At 36.8% G+C, this 23,381-nt stretch overlaps 5 protein-coding genes across 5 annotated transcripts; 4 read left to right on the top strand and 1 right to left on the bottom strand.

The window, feature by feature from the left end:
- The first annotated feature begins 2,024 nt into the window (after window positions 1–2,024).
- LOC111382222 (peroxidase 31-like) lies at window positions 2,025–3,656 on the top strand. Its single transcript, XM_023006128.1, has 2 exons — window positions 2,025–2,506; window positions 2,597–3,656. The coding sequence occupies exons 1-2, from the start codon at window positions 2,192–2,194 to the stop codon at window positions 3,269–3,271; spliced, it is 990 nt and encodes a 329-aa protein (XP_022861896.1). The 5' UTR covers window positions 2,025–2,191; the 3' UTR covers window positions 3,272–3,656.
- Window positions 3,657–10,798: 7,142 nt separating this feature from the next.
- LOC111382220 lies at window positions 10,799–13,454 on the top strand. Its single transcript, XM_023006125.1, has 3 exons — window positions 10,799–11,217; window positions 11,956–12,073; window positions 13,425–13,454. Exons 1-3 carry the CDS (start codon window positions 10,799–10,801, stop codon window positions 13,452–13,454), a joined length of 567 nt encoding a protein of 188 aa, XP_022861893.1.
- A 655-nt stretch (window positions 13,455–14,109) lies between these two features.
- Window positions 14,110–16,632, top strand: LOC111382225 (zinc finger MYM-type protein 1-like). Its single transcript, XM_023006129.1, has 2 exons — window positions 14,110–14,181; window positions 14,332–16,632. Exon 2 carries the CDS (start codon window positions 14,591–14,593, stop codon window positions 15,101–15,103), a length of 513 nt encoding a protein of 170 aa, XP_022861897.1. The 5' UTR covers window positions 14,110–14,181; window positions 14,332–14,590; the 3' UTR covers window positions 15,104–16,632.
- Window positions 15,120–16,770, top strand: LOC111382219. The gene is made up of 5 exons (XM_023006124.1): window positions 15,120–15,345; window positions 15,456–15,617; window positions 15,738–15,882; window positions 16,031–16,415; window positions 16,741–16,770. Exons 1-5 carry the CDS (start codon window positions 15,120–15,122, stop codon window positions 16,768–16,770), a joined length of 948 nt encoding a protein of 315 aa, XP_022861892.1.
- Window positions 16,771–19,103: 2,333 nt separating this feature from the next.
- On the bottom strand, window positions 19,104–21,125 carry LOC111382221 (U-box domain-containing protein 40-like). The gene has a single exon (XM_023006127.1). The coding sequence runs from the start codon at window positions 20,835–20,837 to the stop codon at window positions 19,380–19,382; it is 1,458 nt and encodes a 485-aa protein (XP_022861895.1). The 5' UTR covers window positions 20,838–21,125; the 3' UTR covers window positions 19,104–19,379.
- Between the last annotated feature and the right edge of the window lie 2,256 nt (window positions 21,126–23,381).

Genomic DNA, 23,381 nt, shown 5'->3' with positions numbered 1-23,381 from the left:
CCCGAGCTAATTTATCGATTATTGCTTTTATTAACCATTTACCATGCTAATATTTCTTTGCAAAACTACAAACTCCTTTGTAATCTGGCTTTCCATCTAATATACATGTAACCATCCGTTTGAAGTGTTCCCAATAATTATTAGTTTGTTTCTTCGTTCTTCATTTATTGGCTGAGCCTACTGTATGCAATTCTTTTTCTTTTTCGTTGTCATCCAAATCAATTGGATTTGTACTTTCATGCATTTCTTTGTCATCCAAATCAATGGGAATTGGAATTCATTACGATCACCGAAATTGTGATCAAATGCCGAAGAAGAAGTGGGAGCTACACTTTGTGGTGTGTTGGAGTCGACACCAAACATATCTTGGAACTCATTATACTCCAAATAATTATTGCGATCTATTTGGAATTTGAATAAAATATGAAATTGGAATGAGAAGGTCGAAAGAATGCAGAGAATATATAGCATGTAGATTTAATTATACAATAAAAAATTAGAAGAAGTAGAATATAAATGAAGTGATGAATTAATTGTATAAAAATCGGATTAATATAATTATATGAGAAATTTAGAATGTATATTGTACCGAATCGTGGTGAAAAAAATAAATTGGAAAGATGAAGTATTCATAGTGAAAAAAATTCTGAAAAAAAAAAAAATTAAATAATGCCAACAGTCACATTTGCTGAAAAATATGTGATAAACAGTCACATTTCACACATTTTTCATGAACCTAGCTCATGTGAAGCAGCTCAGTCTCGTCAATTTTTATTTTTATTTTTATTTTTTTTACCTAAATTTGACCTTGGGTCGAGTTCTAGGGGCCCATGGTTCGAGCCCAAACAAACCAAGCAGTTGAGCTCCCAAGCTGCTCTACCCAATTGTCATTCCTATATGTATACTATATACACATAGCTTATCGAAATTCACTAAGCACTTGTGTAAAGGTTAAATGGTCCGTTCTTGTTTAATAACTTCTATAATTCATCTTAATAGAACAATACATTGACAATTAGTTTCACCTTGTACATTTAATACGATTAATAATATCTAACATGAATCATGTTTCGCACCAATCTAGGTGATAGCGAATTTCGCTTTAAATTGCCCAGTAATTTTGTAATGCATTTGCATCATTCAATAAAAATAATGTTATTTAGCATCACTAGTGTTACAACACCAGTTTAAGTGACGCTGGTTATTATTAAATGAAAGGTACAATTAAATAAATTATATAAGTTTACATTTAATTGGATTATCACGTAATGCCACATAAACGGGTGCTAGATAGCATTATTCATTCAACAATTACAGGTGGGACTACCATTGCCAACCACTTGTATTAAACATCCATCTATGCACGCCGCACATGAATATCACTAAATTTTACAAGCCTCTTTTTGGATTTTGAATCTAATTATAAATTCAAACATTAATTTTCAATAGTACAATCATAAATACTACTATTATTCTCGCGTTTTTTGAAATTTACCATCATTCATTTTTATAAGCCATTTATATATTTGCCTAACGGATACATGTAATGAAATGAGACCCACATAATTGAATTATAATCAATAACAGATCGTTTTTTACAAGAAAAATGCTAGATGAACATAATGGGCTGCATAATGGACACTTGGCGTCTCACAATTGGCGAGGTGCCTGTGGGCTCGAGGTGCGGCAGGCGCCTCGACCAATGTAGAGGTGTCGACGTGTCGCGTGTCCATTATATAGCCCCTGATGTAACTCATTATGTTCATGTAGCAAAATCCTTTTTACACCATACCCAACAGTGGCCGAGGCTCTGCGTGTTCATTATATAGCCCCCAATGTAGCCTATTACGTTCATGTAGCAAAATCATTTTTACAACATACCCAATAGGTAATTTACATCTTAACTAAGGGTATTATGGTAATTTAATTCCCTGCGCTGGAACCTGAACTTGGGCACCGACGAGCCACCTCACAAAGGCCCCACTACCAGCATTTATCCCGTGATTGGTGGTGCTCAAAGTGGCGATTCTCTCTCTAAGGGCGCACTCAATTCCCTACACCCTACTCCTCTCTCCCTCTTCAGCCCAACTTCTCTCTCTCTCTCTCTCTAAAATCTTGGGGAGAGACAGAAATCTAGCAAAAATTTTTGAATTAAGCTGAAAGAGTAGCAGCAGTATTACAGTTCATTTTAATGGCGTCGCCATTGTTTCTGTTTCTATGTTTTTCTTCACTTTTTTTCACTCCATCATATTCCCAGAGACAGTCATTTTTGAGCGTAAATTACTACCAAAAAACATGCCCAAGATTTGAGCAAATATTGCAAGACACCACCACCAACAAGCAGATCTCATCCCCCACCACTGCCGCTGCCACCCTCCGCCTCTTCTTCCATGACTGCTTTATCGGCGGCTGCGACGCCTCAGTACTTATCTCCTCCACCCCTTTCAACAAGGCTGAGCGAGATGCTGACATCAATCTCTCCCTCCCCGGCGACGGCTTCGATGTGGTAAGAAGACTAACACATACCTTGTCGTTTTCCTAAGTAAGTAAAGTCGAATAGAATTGCTCAATCGAGGTGAAATTTTATCCTTAACAGGTGGTCCGCGCCAAGACTGCCCTGGAACTAGCCTGCCCCGGCGTCGTATCTTGCGCCGATATCCTCGCCGTGGCGGCCCGAAACTTAGTTTTAATGATTGGCGGCCCTTATTACTCCGTAAAACTAGGCCGGAAGGATTCTTTAACATCGACAGCTTCTTCAATCGATGGCAATCTGCCGAAACCCACAATGCCGATGAATCAAATCTTTCAAATTTTCGAATCCAGGGGATTTTCCGTTCAAGAAATGGTGGCACTCTCTGGCGCGCACACAATCGGATTTTCCCATTGCAAAGAATTCAGCTCCATTTTGTACAACTATAGCATAACATCAGAATCCGCTCCATCTTACAATCCCAGATTTTCCCAAGCACTGAGAGACGCCTGTGCAAATTATCATCAAAACCCAACATTATCTGTGTTCAATGATGTGATGAGTCCAAACAAATTCGATAATATGTATTTCCAGAACTTGCCGAAAGGATTAGGGCTTCTTTCATCGGATCATGCTCTGAATTCGGATCAGAGAACGAAGGGTTATGTGGATCTTTATGCGAATAATCAAACGGCGTTTTTCGAAGCATTTGGTGTAGCAATGGAGAAGTTGAGTGTATATGGTGTCAAGAGTGAAGGGAAAGGGGAGATTAGGCGCAGATGTGATGCATTCAACAACTGAAAAAATTAAGGTTTTATTTTTGTGTCCAATTTTTGTTTTTATTTTTTTTATGGGGTTGGTTCTGATTTTCTTTTTGTTGTTGTGGGAATATGATTAATTATATGTGGAAATGATCTCTTAAATATCGGTATTTAACTTATGTTAAACATTGGTGATATGACACATTATTTAATTAGTGAACCATTAAATACATGAGATCTATTATTAACTTATTCACTAATTAAATTTTGTTTCATGTCATTGGTGCTTAATATAAGCTAAGCACATGTGCTTAGAAGATCATTTCTAAATTATATGTATACATCATTTACTTCATATTTATTTGCATTCTGATATTTCGATTTGTTTTAGAGTTACCAAGTATTTCGAGCATGTTTGGTCGAGTTTAAAAGGACATAAATTGCAATTCTTCTTAACATAGCTGTACTACATATTTTCTTGCATTCGAGCCACATTGATTCAAGAAATTCCTCTTTTAATAATCCTTTTTTCATGTAAAAATGATCAATTTAACCTTATTAATTTGTATGTGTAAAGTCGCATTTATGAGTTATGAGTAATGGAGTTGGTAGAGTTGATGTTCATCCACCTAGACTATAATATTGTCAAGCGCACACTCAATCATGATCAACAACATTTTGTCCATCGAGCTATGAACTCATCCAACTCATTGATCAATTCAATCATTGATTGATTGAAAATAAATTACAAAGTTATTACAAAACGATGACAATTGACTTATTTTTTAGAGTTTTGCTACATGTATAATGAGATTGACACTTCGGTGTATACTCCCCTCACACGAGGGGGTCGACAATGCCCTCGTGTATAAATAACATTTTTCTACCTTTTATGGCATTTCAATTCTAGTAGATACTATCCTTCTGCAAATTCTGTTATCTTATCAATATCCTAGCCCCTGTTTAAGCTCCATTAATTTTAAAAAAGTTTTATTTCTTTTTAAATTACTCATTTTGTTTTAAAAAAAAAAATGTTATTTCACCCATTTTCAACGGGAGCCCAGTCTATTCCAAGAATTGTGCGATCTTGCAACGATCAAAATCCTTTTTACTCAAATGATGTATTGCTTCTTAGGGCTATGCTACACCTGCACTTTTGGTGTAATGCGGGCTCTCTGTGAGGGAATGTAAATAATTATGTATATAAGTGTACAAGTAGATTAAGGTCCCGTTTGATTCTCTTTAAAACTCTTCAATTTAATTTATTATTTTTTTTTTTCTTATTTTTAACAATACAATTTTCAATAAAATAATATTACACTTAAATCGAAAACTTTTTAACCACATCATCTTCAAAAAAATATTATCCAATTTATTATAAATTCAAATAATGAAGGTCAAACGGGGCTAACTTTGTTTCTTATTTGTCCTTTTGTCCATAATTGTAAAGAAATAATGGACAAATCTCACATTATTTATCAGGCTTTTTCTCTGGATTTTGGGGTGTCGTTGTCAATCATTTCGGTTAACTTAGTGCCAACTAATATGCCAGTGGCGCATTATCAAATGCATGGTGCCTTATTACGCGTAGATTTTTTGAGAATTTATTAATAGAACCATATCCCAATAATTTGAAGTCAACATCTCGTAGTAGTATAGTGATGAGCATCATTGTCTATAAAATACAAAAGTTTGAGAGCGGGAAATTTTCCATTTTGATGAACCATAGTATAATACTTATAAATACTTTTGGAATAAGAACTTCTTTTAAAAATTAATTTTAAAATAAAAATTAACGTAATTTCTTTCAAAAAATCTTCTACAAGAGGCAAAAGATAAACCAAACTGGCCCTTAGTCTATTGAGAAAATTAATCTTATCAAATCCTCAACTCTCGGTGGACGGACCTCTGAGAGTTTTAATCTTCACATGATCATTACGTGATAGGGATTAGTGAATGTATTTAGATGTTGTCATATGATCATATCTTTGCTCACGATATAGTCCTACTGCTTGATTCATTGAGGATTTGATATTCAATAAAACTTTGAATGTGATAGGTTTTGAGCTTTTGTGAGGATTACTACGACAAATCATTTACAATTCTGCTACAATTACAATATCTTTGACAGTTTTGTTGATAATGTGTGACACGACACACATATTTATCAATAATCTTAACAACACTTGAAATAATCAGTGGTCTCTATTTTAACACATCACACAATGTCAAGAAAGATGTACATTTTTTATGTACAAATAGCTTAATCCAATCCTTAAACATTTGGGCAATATAAAGCACTTGCAATGGATGGACTTATGGATCTACTTAGTTCACTCGACCATGAATTTTTTGTCCCCGATTATCTTTGGTCGTTTGTTCAACTTAGTTTGCCAAACTTGATTCCTAATGCATGATTAGTCGAGGAGTTTGAAATTCATATTAAGCTATCTTCAAGATGAAAGATTGTTTGAGATAGCTTCCTGTCACGACTCGCTCGATCTTGGCACAGGAAGATCGAGAAATTTAAAATGTTGACAAGTTGGGGCTAACCGGAATATTCTAGACTCCCACAAGTGCATGAAGATTGCTAGAATATGGTGGGACATTCTAGAAAACTACAAGCCCCTCACTTGGTAGATTATTCTAGATCATCCTAGGTTAGTCCATAGATATTTTTAATGTAGATATTTGTATAGATAATTCTAGATGTGTAATCTAGACCGTCGGATAGAAAAGATCCTAGCCATCCATTTGAGGAGGCTACCACTATAAATAGCTTGGTAGGATTCATTTGAAGGATCAAGAGAGTGAAGTTGTAAAGAGCATTCCTTATTTCAATACAAAGCATTCTTTGTAAGCTCTTGTGTTCCTTCTTTGTCCCTTTCTTAAAGTGTTCTACTTAGTGCCTTTCTAAAACATCAACGCCAATCGGGAGGCTGACTTAGTGTAATAACCGCGGGGGCGGAAGTTGAAGACACTAAGGCCGCACGGTTCTTGAAGGAAATTAGCAAGTCCGTGACAGTTGGTATCAGAGCCAGGTTTGCTCACTTACTATCGTTGGCACGGCGGAAAAAGATGTTGTGGGATCCGGCATTTCGGAAGTAGAACATGACGAGCGGGGTCGAGAGGTCGAACCCCAAACCACGAGTAAGAAAACTCGACACACTCGAAGCAAGAGCCGACCACCAGCCCTTACCGGTGGATCTCTTGAGGAGGTATTTCTCAATATGGGGGAACGCATTGAAGTAGTGGAGAATTCACTCTCAACCCTTGAAGCTCACACCTTGGAACAACTTGACGATCTCAAGGAGGACCAAGGCGCTTTAAGGGAAGAATATACGAAGTTGGAGGTTAAGGTCATGGATGCTGTCAAAGCGATCCAAGACCAAGTGAACAAGCTTTGCGCGGATATGCAAAGTGGCATAGACGCTTGTAAGAAGGCGTCAACTAGTGCGGGTACTAGCACGATGCTAGCGGCTCCAAGGATCGACTATCCAAAGCCTAGGGAGTTCGATGGAAGGCGAGATGCAAAAGAGCTAGATGATTTCCTATGGCGATTGGAAATATATTTTGAGGGCGTGAACATTTTGGATGAAGCTACTAAGGTACGTACTTCGACTATGTATCTTACGGACACCGCGGCTCTATGGTGGCGACGTAAGCACGCCGACATAGAAAAGGGTGCTTGTAGGATAGATAGTTGGGACGATTTCAAGAAAGAATTGAAACGCCAATTTTATCCTGAAAATGTAGTATATGAGGCCCGGAAAAAGCTTAGGGAGTTGAAACATAAGGGCACTATTCGCGATTATGTCAAATAGTTTACTACCCTTGTGCTTCAAATCCCGAGCATGTCAGATGAAGATCTATTGTTTCACTTTACGACGGATTGCAAAATTGGGCGAAGCAAGAACTTCAACGTCGGGGAGTGAAGACAGTAGACGAGGCTATTGTGGTGGCCGAATCTTTAACCGAGTTCCAAAGGAGCACGGATTCATCGAAATCTTCTAAAAGCTTTAAGAGTAACTCGGCTAAAGGCGGGGGAGAGAAGAAAGATTACCACAAGTCATCATTCAAAGGTGGTAACACTTACAAACCTTCCCTCTCGCGAAAAAATTATGAGGAAAAGAAGAAGGCCTCGACGGGTTCTCAAAGTGGATGCTTCGTGTGCAAGGGGCCACACTTAATGCGTGATTGCCCTAAACTTGGCACATTGGCGGCTATGGCGGAGGAACGAGATTCATCCTCTTGCCAAGAGCGAAGGGCGGAACATTTTAGTTCATTGCAACTTCTTAACGCTCTCAATGCTAAGGTCGTTCCGGCTTCCAATAATGAACGAGGATTAATGTATGTGGAAGCTCAAGTAAATAGTCGGCCCGCACTAGCAATGGTAGATACGGGAGCTACCAACAACTTCATTACTGAAGATGAGGCTAGAAGGTTGGGCCTCACAATCACTAAAAGTGGTGGTCTTATGAAGGCCGTGAATTCTCCATTCACGCCCCTTGGTGGCATAGTTCGAGGGGTGGAAATTCAATTAGGCACTTGGCATGGCCAAGTGAGATACGGGAGCTACCAACAACTTCATTACTGAAGATGAGGCTAGAAGGTTGGGCCTCACAATCACTAAAAGTGGTGGTCTTATGAAAGCCGTGAATTCTCCATCCACGCTCCTTGGTGGCATAGTTCGAGGGGTGGAAATTCAATTAGGCACTTGGCATGGCCAAGTGGATTTTTCGGTGGCTACAATGGATGATTTTCGCTTGGTTCTCGGGTTGGACTTCATGAGGAAGGTCAATGCTATTCCTATGCCTTCCTTTGGCTCGGTTTGCATCTTGGAGAGGGGTTCTCCATGCATGGTTCCTACGGTAGCTAGGACGAAAGCAAGAAGGCAGCTTTCGGCCATGCAACTAGCAAAAGGGCTAAAGAAAGGAGAGGCGACGTATTTGGCAGCATTAAAAATGGAGGACCAAGTTGAGGAAGTTGTGGGTGACGATAATGTGCCCGAAGTCATCAAGAATGTCCTTGAAGAAAATAAGGACGTGATGCCGCCGGAGTTACCCAAGAAATTACCACCTAGGAGGGAGGTGGATCATAAGATCGAGTTGGAACCGGGTGCCAAACCACCATCCATGGCACCCTATCGAATGGCACCGCCGGAGCTGGAAGAACTTCGAAAGCAATTGACGGAGTTACTTGACACAGGGAGGATACGACCTTCGAAGGTACCTTATGGCGCCCCGGTCTTGTTCCAAAAGAAGCATGATGAATCGTTACGCATGTGTGTAGATTACCGGGCGCTCAACAAGGTAACAGTTAAAAACAAGTATCCTATTCCTTTGATTGCTGATTTATTTGATAGATTTGGTAGTGCAAAATATTACACAAAGGTGGATCTACAAAAGGGATACTACCAAGTACGTATTGTAGAAGGGGATGAGCCTAAGACAGCCTGCATCACTCGATATGGCTCATTCGAATGGTTGGTAATGCCTTTTAGCTTAACCAACGCCCCGGCCACATTTTGCACATTGATGAATAGGATTTTCCAACCTTACTTGGACAAGTTCGTGGTGGTATACTTGGATGACATTGTCATCTATAGCGACAACTTGGAGGATCACGCAAAACATCTCCAAACGGTGTTCCAAGCATTGCGGGAGAATGAGCTATACATCAAAAAGGAAAAATGTTCCTTTGCCAAGGAGGAGGTGCACTTCCTTGGACATATCATTGGCCACGGGCGCTTGAAGATGGATGAGGCAAAAGTAATAGCAATCAAGGAGTGGGAAGCACCAACCAAGGTAACCGAACTTCGTTCCTTCCTTGGTCTAGTTAATTATTATCGGCGGTTCATCCAAGGCTACTCAGCGAGGGCAGCCCCACTAACGGACCTATTGAAAAAGAATAAGACATGGGATTGGTCCGAGAAATGTCAAACGGCCTTTGATGATTTGAAGGCGGCCGTGATGGAGGAACCGGTCTTGGCATTGCCGGATTTCACCAAGACCTTTGAAGTACAAACGGATGCCTCAGACTTTGCTATCGGGGGTGTTCTAATGCAAGAAAGGCATCCTATTGCTTTTGAAAGTCGCAAGCTCAACGACACTGAGCGTCGGTATACGGTGCAAGAAAAGGAGATGACGGCCATCGTTTATTGCCTACGAGTGTGGCGTCATTACTTGTTGGGCTCAAAATTCATTATCAAGACGGATAATGTCGCTACTAGCTATTTCCAATCACAAAAGAAGCTGACTCCCAAGCAAGCACGTTGGCAAGATTTCTTAGCGGAGTTTGACTATGTGATGGAATACAAGCCGGGGAAAGCGAATGTTGTAGCCGATGCGTTAAGCAGGAAGGCAGAGCTTGCAGCCATAAGCCAAGCCAAAGGGACGTTGCTTGATTTGATTCGGGAAGGCATGGATCATGATCCCTTAACTAAGGAGTTGGTAAAAGCTGCCCAAGAAGGAAAGACGCGACGATTTTGGGTCGAGGACGGCTTACTTTACACTACGGGGCAGCGTATCTATATTCCTAAGTGGAACAATTTGCGGCGAGATATCATCAAGGAGTGCCATGACACAAAGTGGGCTGGTCATCCAGGGCAGAAATGCACATTGGCATTACTTGAACGAGCTTACTATTGGCCGCAAATGAAAGACATGGTGGAGCTCTATGTGAAGACTTGTCTTGTGTGCCAACAAGACAAGGTGGAAACAAGGTCACCAGCAGGCTTGTTGGAGCCTCTACCAGTCCCGGAGCGTCCATGGGACTCTATCACCATGGACTTCATTAGTGCCCTGCCTAAATCCGAAGGGTTCGGGTCAATAATGGTGGTGGTTGATCGATTCTCCAAGTATGGCACCTTCATTCCTGTCACCAAGGATTGCACCGCGGAGGAAGCCGCAAGGCTATTCTTCAAGAATGTTGTGAAGTATTGGGGGTTACCGCGGAGCATAATAAGTGATCGTGATCCCCGATTCACGGGTCGGCTATGGACGGAGTTGTTCAAACTCCTAGGCTCGGACCTACACTTCTCTACAAGCTTTCACCCTCAGACGGATGGACAAACAGAAAGGGTGAATGCTCTGTTAGAGTGCTATCTCCGGCACTTTGTGAGTGCCAATCAGAAAGATTGGGCCAAGCTCCTGGATATTGCACAATTTTCCTATAATTTACAAAGGAGTGAAGCCACGGGGCGAAGTCCATTCGAGTTAGTGATAGGACAACAACCACTAACACCACACACTTTGTCCACTTCTATTGATGAAGGGAAAAGCCCCGGAGCATACAAAATGGCTAAGTCATGGGAAGAGCATGCCGACTTAGCACGATCTTGTCTAAACAAAGCACGGAGGCGTATGAAGAAGTGGGCCGATAAGAAGAGACGGCCTTTGGAATTTAAAGTTGGCGACCAAGTCCTTGTGAAAATATTACCTCAACAATTCAAGGCATACCGAAGTGTGCACAAAGGCTTAGTACGGAGATACGAAGGGCCATTCCCGGTGATAGCTAAGGTTGGCAAGGTATCTTATCTTCTTGTCTAAACAAAGCACGGAGGCGTATGAAGAAGTGGGCCGATAAGAAGAGACGGCCTTTGGAATTTAAAGTTGGCGACCAATTCCTTGTGAAAATATTACCTCAACAATTCAAAGCGTACCGAAGTGTGCACAAAGGCTTGGTACGGAGATATGAAGGGTCGTTCCCGGTAATAGCTAAGGTTGGCAAGGTATCCTATCGCCTTGACCTACCTAGCTCTTTAAAGATTCATCCTGTCTTCCATGTGAGCATGTTGAAGCCATATCATGAAGACATGGAAGACCCTAGCCGAGGGGAGTCACAACGGGCACCTCCGATTGTGACTAAGTCATTTGACAAGGAGGTTGATGAGGTCCTAGCAGATCGCATTGTGCGAAGGCGTGGAGTGCCTCCTTGCCAACAATTTTTGATAAAGTGGAAGGGATTGCCCGAGTCCGAAGCAACGTGGGAAAGTCAAGAAGACTTGTGGCAGTTCGAAGATAAACTAAAGCATTACGCGGCGACGAGGGCGTCGCCCAAATAGGCAGGGGAGGATGTCACGACTCGCTCGATCTTGGCACAGGAAGATCGAGAAATTTAAAATGTTGACAAGTTGGGGCTAACCGGAATATTCTAGACTCCCACAAGTGCATGAAGATTGCTAGAATATGGTGGGACATTCTAGAAAACTACAAGCCCCTCACTTGGTAGATTATTCTAGATCATCCTAGGTTAGTCCATAGATATTTTTAATGTAGATATTTGTATAGATAATTCTAGATGTGTAATCTAGACCGTCGGATAGAAAAGATCCTAGCCATCCATTTGGGGAGGCTACCACTATAAATAGCTTGGTAGGATTCATTTGAAGGATCAAGAGAGTGAAGTTGTAAAGAGCATTCCTTATTTCAATACAAAGCATTCTTTGTAAGCTCTTGTGTTCCTTCTTTGTCCCTTTCTTAAAGTGTTCTACTTAGTGCCTTTCTAAAACATCAACGCCAATCGGGAGGCTGACTTAGTGTAATAACCGCGGGGGCGGAAGTTGAAGACACTAAGGCCGCACGGTTCTTGAAGGAAATTAGCAAGTCCGTGACATTCCGCTTATGCTTTTTGCTGAAATCATCTTGACTTCGTGAATTTCAAAATCTCTTTAATCAGATAAAATATTTTTAATAGTTTTATAAGTAACTTTTGACTTTTAAGGTGGCCGGTTCTGATTAATACAATCATTGAGGCATGTGCACAACCATTGACAAGAAAAGTTGGCCCTCGGTTTCTGAATCAAAACCGATTGGGATGTATCCATCCCTTCCCAGGTTCGGTAGCTTGCATGTGATCGGGTTGAACGATGCGAAATGAATATATTTTACTGATTTCTAGATTAAACAATACAACAAATTTATATAATTTACTACCTGTTTGATGATCATTATTTTGTAAAGATGATATTTTAGATAGTGAATTTTTAAAAAATGTGTTGTTCAAAAGTAAGAAAAAATTTTGAGTTTACGTTAAAAATATTTTATTTATTTCATAAATGTGTAATTGAAAATGTGTATGAGAAATAAATTGTTTTGATTTTAAAAAAGCCAAACAAAGGCTAATAATTAAATTTGCATAAATAAGGGGAAAAAAGTTCATATAATTATGTTAAGAAAATAATTGTTTGAGCCCCATGTTTATCAAAAAAAAAAAAAACAATTTTTGAACCGTGTATTTTTGGAAGATGTGTGGTTAAAAATTAAGGAAATTTTTTGAAGAATGTATGGTTGAAATGTGGTTAAAATACTATTCGAAATTCATTTTTTTTGATAAAAATGGAGTTCAAACAAGGGCAAAATATCTTTTAAATACCATAAATTATAATATCTTTTTCACTACTCGTCTACTAACTATACTGGACATCGAGAGCACCAAGAAAAGGTAAGATTAGGATTTCATAGATCTAAACTCGTAGTTCAAAGTGTCTACCAGAAGCAATGTTATCAAAATTAGCCCAACCCAATCGGTTGAACCGATAAAATCGGGAGCCGACCCAAAACCTAGCCAATCATGTCCTGTTAATTATTTGTGACAAAATTGCAATCGGCTAGTTTAACCGTAAACCGGTGAACTGATCGCGATTTTGTGGTTTTCACAATTTATTTATTTATTATTATTATTATTATTTAGTTTAGAAAATTTCAACTTAGTGAATGAGCCTCATAAACAACAATTCAAAGGTCCATAGAGAAATATTGGATGACATGCTCATTTTATAAATGCATCACTCTCAAATGGTTTTATAAACTTACAATGTGGGATAATGCATTTTATAGATGCCCTTCTCTCCATTGGTTTCATAAACTTCAAATGTGAGATAGTGGCATATCAAAAATGTTAACAAATTATTGAATAGTGAATCTGGTTAACAAATATGAGTTTTTTTTTTATCCCGAGTGAACCTTTTGATTTTTGACCCTTCACCTTTTTCGAGTCAATAATCGGGTCGATTTTCAAAACATTAATCAGAAGTAGCAACTCATGAATAATGAAACTTCAAATGTGGGATAGTGGCATATCAAAAATATTAACAAATTATAGAATAGTGAATCTAGTTAACAAATATGAATTTTTTTTTTTAAATTATTGTTTTCATTTTATTTTATTATTTTTGTATGTATTTATTGCAGCCGGTTCGATCTTGGCTTGATCCCGATTGAACCTTTTGATTTTTGACCCTTCACCTTTTTCGAGTCGATGATCGGGTTGGTTTTCAAAACATTAAATCAGAAGTAGCAATTCATAAATAATGTGGTGGAGACATTAATGAACTTCGGGACGGACCCACATGGGGTGATGTGGGATCAGTTGACCCCACAAAAATTTCATATTTTTATTATTATTATTATTATTTTATTTTTTTTGTGGTTACAAACATCGTCCCAACTCCCAAGCCCAATTAAACATAAACTGAACTTGTTTGTCTCTGTTGTCCATATTTAAGTGCCAACACCATTTGCACACAAGTGACAAGCCCATTTAATAACCTTTTAACTCCAAATACATTCATGTGGCCTCCATGTGATTGAATGCCCTAAATTATAAATCCTACGCTGACCTAATGCGGCAGAGAAATCGCCAATCGTATATGCCTATATGGTGATTCATATTTCCAAATTTTACTCTTTTTGTGCAAATTTTGAGATATTTCTTCCATCTAGGTAACAAATTAACACCCTACTTGTTTGATTTTACATGTTTTTATTCTAAAATTCATTTGCATAATTGAATTCGAGATTTGAGAAATATTTTAGTTGACAAATTAACACCCTAATTGTACATTTTAGTGACAGGTGATTGTCAAATTGCCTGATTGTGGAGATATAAGTTGCTTGATCAAAAGAAATTATTTTCAATTTCAAGTTTAGACATCATTCCCAATTTCAAGTAAGTAATGGCTTTCTCTAACTTGATGAAATGGAATTGTTCATGAAATTAATTGTTGTGTAATATGATTTACGAATTTCATGTTGTCCTTTGATGAAAAATGAAAAATGATATTTATTTATTTATGTATTGAATTTGATTTTGTTACAGTCATGGAGAAATATTTCAAACGGAAATCCGTATTTCAAGTGGAGATGAAAATGTAGTTGAGGTGAGTGTTCAAGATAAAATAGATAGCCAAGAAGAGACAAATGCTAGGACTAAAAAAGATGTTCAAGACAAAATTGATTTAGCACAATTTCCTTCATATCCCGGATTAAAAATTCCAATTGTGAATTATAATGTTAATATTCGGGATGAAATTCGTAGAGCATATGTACAAAGGGGTCCATGTCAACCTCGAAATCATATGTATCCACAAAAAGAATTTGGAAATTCATCCTTTAAATCTTCTTGGTTTAATGAGTTCCCTGATTGGTTGGAATATAGTATAGAAAAAGATACTCTATTTTGTTTTTATTGTTATCTTTTCAAACCAAATAGTGAAGAACATGGTGGTGGCAATGCTTTTGTTGGTGGAGGGTTCTCAAATTGGAAAAAGAAAGAACGGCTTCAAACTCATGTTGGAAAAAGTGGTAGTGCACACAATCGAGCGCGGATTAAGTATGAGACTTTTGTGAATCAAAAACAAAATATTGATTGTGTCCTCTTTAAAAAGTCGAAAAGAACAAAAGAGGAGTACCGAATTCGTTTGAATGGGTCAATTGATTGTGTTCGATTTCTTCTATGGCAAGGGCTTTCATTTCGTAGAAATGATGAATCTGAAGATTCAAAAAATCAAGGGAATTTTCTTGAACTATTGAAGTGGTTATGTGATCATAATAATGAGATTAATGCTATTTTCTTGAACTATTGCATTTGAAACACTTTCTGTTATTATGAAAGATATTGGTGATGGGTTGTTTTCTATTCTTGTTGATGAATCTTGTGATGTTTCCGTGAAGGAGCAAACGTCAATTGTTTTACGTTATGTGAATAAGAAAGGACAAGTAATGAAACGTTTTATCGGTGTTGAACATGTGTCTAGCACTACAGCTCTCTCACTTAAGGATGCCATTGATCACATATTCTCTAGATTTAATTTAAGTATATCTAGTTTAAGAGGTTAAGGCTATGATGGGGCAAGTAATATGTGAGGTGAGTATAATGGTCTTAAAGCACTTATTTTGAAAAAGAATCCAAGTGCTTTCTATATTCATTGTTTTGTTCATCAGCTGCAACTAGCTCTTGTGTAGCTGTGGCAAACAAACATGCAGAGATTGAAATGTTCTTTACGTTACTGAGTAACGTGGTGAATGTTGTTGGAGGATCAACTAAGCGGTTTGATCTTCTTCAAGAGAAGGAGAGGCTTGAAGTTGTTGAATTGTTGAATCTTGGTGAAATTTCAAGTGGAAAGGGACTTAATTAAGAAACTAATCTTCAGCGACCCGGTGATACTCATTGGGGCTCTCACTATAGTTCTTTACTTAACTTAATTTTCATGTTTTCTGCTACAGTTGATGTCATTGAGATGATTGCCACTGATGAAACTAGTTGTGGACAAAGAGGTGAAGCTCGTCTTTTGTTAAGATCTATGTTGACATTTGATTTTGTATTCAGTCTGCATCTCATGAAAAACGTATTGGGCATTTCAGATGAATTGTCAAAATCATTACAAAGAAGCGATCAAGACATTGTTAATGTTATGAAATTGGTGAAAATATATATAAAAAAAAAAAAAACGACTCCAAACAACGAGAAGCAATGAATGGGACTCATTTTTACGATCAGTTTCTTGTTTTTGTGAAAGGTACAACATTGATGTTCCGAACATGGATGATATGTTTATACCTCTAGGTCGCTCACAGCGTAACACTCAAGGAATAACAAATCTACATCATTTTCGTGTGGATTTCTTCTATGCTATCATCAATCTGCAAATTCAAGAGTTGAATGATCGTTTCTCCGAGGCAAATAGCGACTTACTCCTTTGTATTGCATGCTTATGTCCAGAAAATTCATTTTCTGCTTTCGACAAGGATAAGTTAATTCAATTGTGTGAGTATTATCCTAATGATTTTAAGCCAGTAGAGATCTTAACACTTGAAGAGCAACTCCAGATATATATTATTGATATGCGCACTAACAAACATTTTGAAGGGTTACGAAACCTTAATGATCTTGTGGAAAAGTTGGTATTGACGAAAAAAATGTGGTGTACCCATTAGTTTACAGGCTTGTAACATTGGCGTTACTTCTTCCAATTGCTACTGCTACGGTAGAGAGAGTACTTTCTACAATAAAGATTGTCAAGAATCGACTGCGGAATCGGATGGGAGATCAATGATTAAGTGATAGTTTAGTTGCATATATTGAGAACGATGTATTCGCCAATATTAATAATGATGTAATTATACGACGTTTTCAGAGTATGAAAATGTGTGGACTACAGTTGTAGTAGTGATTAATGTCTAATGATATGTTGTTTTCAATAATGATGTAATTATACGATATTTTCAGAGTATGAAAACGCGTAGACTACAGTTGTAGTAGTGATTAATGTCTAATGATATGTTATTTTCAAAAAAAAAAAAAAAATTATTTCAATTTTTGACCCTACAATATCAAAACTCTGGCTCCGTCCTTGATGAACTTGGTAATTGTATGTCAAGTTGAGCACAATATTATCACGCACCCATATTGTAGGCATCGTTAGTGTTGTTGTAGAGATGTAAAAATAAGCAATTATGCTACCTGTGCAACTTGTTTGACATTATTTTTGACACTGTACCATGTGTCGAAATATGATTGAACAGTGTTTTTTTTTTTTAAACGCACATTCCAAGGGGTAAACCATGGGATGTATGCTTAGCATAGTTCAAAAACAAGACATGTCATCTTTAAAATCGAGTGGGTAGTGTCAAGTAGAGCTGTAAATAGATCGGATACCTAATTTGCCCATATTATATTTGATTGTTAAATTCATAAAGGATTTGTTATATTATCGGATATCCGATCCAATAATTTGGTCAGAAATATTTTACATATATTTTTTTTAATTGAAAAGAAGGGATTCTCAACCTCAATACAAAATTTATTACAATATATGTAATTTTATATTGAAATTTGATAGATTTAACATTATTCATTAAAAAGTCAAAGTTTCATACAAGTTTCAAAATGAGAAAAATTATGTATAATAAATGATGTAGTAATATATAAAACATATTATATTATTATAACAAATCGAATCAAATTGACCTATATTCATATTTGCTCTATTTAGTTAACGTATTATCGAATTCAAATTTTGATCGAGTTATCGGACTACAATTCTAAATTCATATCTCATTAATTTTATCGAATTCAGATCAAATTCGGATCAAAATTCAATTCATTAACAGTCTTAGTGTCGGGTCTAAGTTCTAGAAAAATCAAACAAAATGGAAAATGAAACTCGTCGGAAGGACTAACTCGAAAAACCTGAGAGACAATTTGGAGACGATAGGATGTCAAATGACAGATAAATTGGGCCAGCAAAAGTCTGTTCAGGCCTGGTGTGGCAGAATCGTGTTCGTTACTTTAGGAAAAAAAATGACATTTTTCATGCTACTCTGTCTCGGATCATACTAGCTCTCTCTATACAATTCAATTTACACTTTCGTCGACTCAATATTGTGCATATCGTCCCTTGACGATAAAACTCCATTGCACTTTTTATCACTCAATTCAAGTAATTGAGACCAAACATTCCTACTAATTGTCTTTACTGTGAAAAATGTCCTTACATTTGACCCTCAAATTAATAATTTCATGTGCAAATCGCTCTCGTCATCTCATCTGATCCATTTGTTCTGTCAAATGATCTATGTACAGTCCATTCGTATAATTTGATCAAGACACTAATTGACCATCATTTTTTCCCAGAAAATTCAAGATTTGACATGTTGAAACAAAATTCGAGATTTGCAACTCATTGCAAATATCATTTTTGGTGATATCGAATTTTTCAATAAGGCCTTGTTTGATTGGTTCGAATTCCATGAAAAATTGAATTCGAATTCCACATTTTTTCAATTTTGTGTGTTTGACATGTTTTATTTTTCATAGAATTGTATTTTCTTGCTTGTATTGGGAATTGGTATTTTCTCGATTTTCAAGGAATTCCTTGAACTATCGTTTTTTTTTTTTTTTTTTTTTGGGTTGGCAAAGTTAATAAATTTTAAGAATTATAGTAAAAAAATATTTTCCTTTAATTGACAATTCTTATGTAAAAAATAAAACCAAATGAATACTAAAAGATAAATAATTTTCTTGAATTTTTTATTTTTTGGCAATGGAAACAAATTTTATCCTCAATACCAATAAATTCTCTTACTTTAATTGATAATTTTCATGTAAAACAAAATCAAACGAACACCAAAAAATACTTTTTATTTCAACATTTTCCACATGAAAAATTATACGAATCAAACACAATAATTTACAATTCCCAAAAAAATAATTTCTTAGCAATTCAATTTCCTGAAATTCGTTTTCAATTCAATTCAATTCCATCTTTTCAATCAAACGAAACTTAAGTTAGAGTAAAAAAGCATTCCTGAAACATCGAAGTTTGACGAGCTGAAGCAAAATACGAAATTTGCAACTCTACACAAATCTCGAGTTTTGAATGACATTAATTTTTCAAAAAAGTTGAGTAAAAACCGTAAAAATATCTTAACACACAAAAACCAGAAATAAAACCCTTATAAAAAAAATTTCTTTATTCAAAAACCAAAAATAAAACCTTATACAAAAATCTTAATTATTCAAAAACCATTTATATACAATTTTTTTTTTCAAAATAAATATATATTCTTATTCATATGAAAAAAGATAAAGAAAAAAAGACATCAAATATATACAATCCGGCTAACAAAAACACTTTCCTACACAGGGTTAATTGGTTAAACCATACCAGACCGTGTTTAGGAAAAAAAATCAAAATCTTAATTTACCAAAACACCCTTAATAACACCAAAAATGACCACACGTGAAAAAAGGGAAAAAAAAAATATCTGCACAACTTATTACAACTCATTCCCACAAAAAGAGAAAAAAAAATAAAATAAATAAAATAAAAATGAAAATGAACACACCTCAAAACTCAGCACGAGTTAGATTCTGTGTGTTGACACTGTATCCTCCGAGTTAAGCAACTCTTCCCAATCAATTTCCTCTTCCTCCGAGTCCTTCGCCCTCAACACCTCAAGAATTCTCCTCACCTTCTCCCTCGCGCGCTCACTCCCCGTTGCCTCCATCTTTTTCAACACTTCCTCCGCCCCCGCCTCCTTCGCCAACCCTTTGAACCTCAATCCGCCATAGCTCAGCCCATACAACGTCGCCACGCAGCTCTCCCGAGTCGAATCGGATTCAAACTCGCCTTGGCTTAGCTTACTCACTAGACACTCCACCCCACCACTATCCAGCATTGCTGTCCTTCCTTCCACACTGGCAGCTAAGTTACATAAAGTTAAAAGGACCCGACTCGTCATATGACTCGATTTCACCATGCCCAATAAAATCTGGATCGCCCCGAGTTTGATCATTTTGACCCGATTGCTCTGCACTACAGAAAGATGATACAAAGCCAGAGCCGAGTCGTGGCGAGTCCGCTCCGAGTCGGATCGGAGGGCGTGGAGAAGAGGTGGCAACGCGCCCAAAACCCCAATGGCAGTTTTGTTCTGATCATCGAGGGATAAACTGAAGAGTGCACCGGCTGCGTGGTCTTGACCCTCAGGGAATCCTCCCCTCAGAACATCAATAACCGGTGGAACAATCCCAGACCGTAGGATCTTCACTTTGTTTTGTTTCTCCAGAGACAGATTCACCAACACTGCCACTGCATTCACTTGCAACGTTGAATATCTCGAGGTGATCAATGATTTGAGGGCTGAGAGTAATCTCGGAGAACAAAGATAGAGTCGGGTTTCCTCCTTGGTGCGAGTCAGTTTTCGAAGTGAAATTACAGCCTCTTTTTGTTCAGAAACCTCACAACTTCTCAGTTTCATAATGAATTCTTCATCTTCCAGTGAGTGAGAATTTAAGATTTCCATATCTGAGGAAGAGGATGATGAATAACAAGCGGGTCGAGTTTTCAGCGGCAAGGGAGTGTGGAACCCGTTTCTGGGCGTCACCGACTCTTCCGAACTTGTTACCGACAACTGACTTGGTGTCCGAGTCAACTCAGTGACGGCCTCCGCACTATTGTGGTGAATTAATGTACTGACGAGTTTTTCGGCTGAGTAAAAATCAATGGGTTTAGGTGGGTCGACGAGATGGGTCCGGCACCAATTGACGATGGTGGACTTAAGGGCGAGATTGGGTATGATGGTGGAGAAATTGGGGTTGGAACCATCAGTCAGTTTGGGTTTAAAGGAGAGTGAAACGCAAGCATGAACGCAATTCCGTTCAAAAGTGTGGCCGGAGGATACTATAACAGGATCCGCCATTAAAGCACCAGATATTGGACACAGAAACTCGTTTGGAATTGATGGGCATTGCTTTTTGAGGAGGAATAGTGCGGATGGTGACTTGTGAAAGTAGATTTTCCACCTCTGCTTCCCAGTTCCCATTTCTTCTTTCACAAATTATCAGTGATTATTGGGTTTGCCCATATGATTGAATTTATGGTAGATTAACTGACAAATGAAGATTTTGAGGAAAGGAGACCCCGTGGAATTAGGGATTTTGATCATGATTTTGACTGGGAGAATATCATGGTCGACGACGAGGACAAGGACGTTGTGACTATTTAACAGAAAAGATTTAGAGAAGACGATGACAAATAAGATGAAAATAGTATAAATTAACGAATAAATTAAGATTTTTGTGCCTTTGCTGAATTCTTATTGCTCTTTTTCTTTTTGGAATTATGGGAATTTTGGACAATTTCTTTATGATGCAAAAGGAACGTGAAAGAAACAAAAATATTCTTACAATCTAATAAAAATTTAAGCTTAGTTTGGTATTGCCGCGCTTCTACTAAAATTTTTGCTTCAACATTCATACATATTTTAAAATTTAGTGTTTGGTAAGAAAAATTGATTTATTTTAGTGCTTCTATCCAATTACTAAAATGGAATCCCTTATACTCGCAAGTTGCAATAATTAAGAGATTGTTCGGTTTAGATTTGAAGTCAATTTAATCAATTTTTTATCGTTATTTTATTATTTTAGTCGTCATTTTTAAATTATTCTCTCACAAGTAGAACTTACTTTATCTCTAACAGTCAAAAAATCAATTATCAAACAAGAACTCAATTTATTGATCTGAACAATCTTGTGCACATCATCCAAGTTAGCAACACGTGATTGATAGAAAGTCTGATTTTCATTTTAAACTGTCAAATCGGAGCATGATAGGTCACGGAGTGTACACAGAGTTGTATAATATGATGTACATGAAGCATTATTATACCACAAATTTATTTCTTTTACCATATTTTAATTGCACTTAAGGACCTCAACCTTTGCTCAATATAACACTTTATGTATTTTTAACAAATTTTCGTCGATCTTCTATTCAATTTTTGCCTCGAAGCTTTTTTGAGCTTGAAGGCTCAGCGGTTTTGATACGAGATCTATAAAGACTGGAGACCAAAGAAGACAATTAACTTAATTAATCTTTTATATACTTGGCAAAATAACATTTTCGTAAGTCGAAATCCCACAAACATGTGAATCAAAATTCTTAAGCTCAGCTTATAAGTCAAATAAGTTGAAAATTTTAACTTAATCTAACTTATAAGCGGAACTATGAATTTTTGAAAGACTCATAAAACATTGTAAAGCAACTTTTTTGTTCTTAAAAATAATAATATACTTTTATAAGAAAAAAAGTTGGTCAGACTTGAGGCCAAAAGTAGTTGGGGGAAAAAGGGCTCTGACTCTTTTGCCTTGCATGTATAATTATTGCTTTTTAGCGTAATAGCTAAGGTTCTTGCTGCAATGAGATATTTGTAGGCTGGATTTCACCCATTTTTTATAAATAATTTGTGTGTTTTCCTGCTTGTTTGGTAGAGATTTTGATAATTAATTTTTTGATCATTAGAAATAAAGTGAATTCTATTTGTAAGAGAAGAATTTAAAAATAACAGCTAAAATAGTAAAATTACGATAAAAAAATTGATTTTATTGGTCTAAAATATGTACCAAATAAGCTCTTACAAAGAAATCCTACATGTACCATCGCCTAACTTACAGAAATATTGGTGACAAGATTTAAGAACATTTTTGACAACAAATACAATTAATTCAGCTATTAAAATGTTGTCATGTCATCATCTGTAAAAATGTCTGTATAATTCATTTGTACAAACAGCTTTATCGTGCAATTTTGCTTGAAAAATTAAAAAAATGTAGTAAAAGTCGCAAATAAAAAACGGGAGGGGTAAATGTTTTTTCACAAGCGGGCTTTTGACAAGGCCCGTCCGAATTCAAAGTTCAAAAAAAAAAAAAACTCGTTACAGGATTGTATTTCATAATTCAATTTACGAGGTTAATATTTAAAATTTAAATTCAAAATTCAAATTTGAATTTCAAATTTGGAGGTAAAATTGATTTTTTTGGCTATAAATACGGGGTAAATTTTTAAGTTTCAAATCAATTTGTTTTAATCGATTTTAACTTGCAGTATTATATATTCAAGTTTCAACTCTAATTTTTTTGCTCTCAATCTCTTATTCAATTTCTTTCACTCTCATACCGTCATACTCTAATATTCTGTATTTTATACTTTTCTAGTTATAGATAGATTTTACTAGCAATGAGTTTAATCAGTTTAAGGATAGTTCAAATACTCCATCCAGTTACGACGATGCATCTCGAAATATTCCAATTGATTTGGAGAATATTGATGAGGAAGAAGTACTCGAGATTAAAAGATCGAAAAAAGAATCATCAGATTGTTGGCAACATATGACACGTAAAAAAGTTGACGTTCAAAATGGAGTGGATATTTGAAAAGTATGTTGCAATTACCGTGGCAAAGAATTTAGTTAGAAACCCAATTCAAACACAACACATTTGAATAGACATTTATTAAGGAGTTGCAAAGCGAAACCAGTCGATCTCGACTTGAAACAGGCCGAACTAGTGTTTGGCGGTTCTTGTTTTAC

The sequence above is a fragment of the Olea europaea genome, unplaced genomic scaffold (assembly GCF_002742605.1).
Source record: "Olea europaea var. sylvestris unplaced genomic scaffold, O_europaea_v1 scaffold2449, whole genome shotgun sequence".
Taxonomy (NCBI): Eukaryota; Viridiplantae; Streptophyta; class Magnoliopsida; order Lamiales; family Oleaceae; genus Olea; species Olea europaea.
This window is presented reverse-complemented; position numbering and strand designations above follow the sequence as displayed.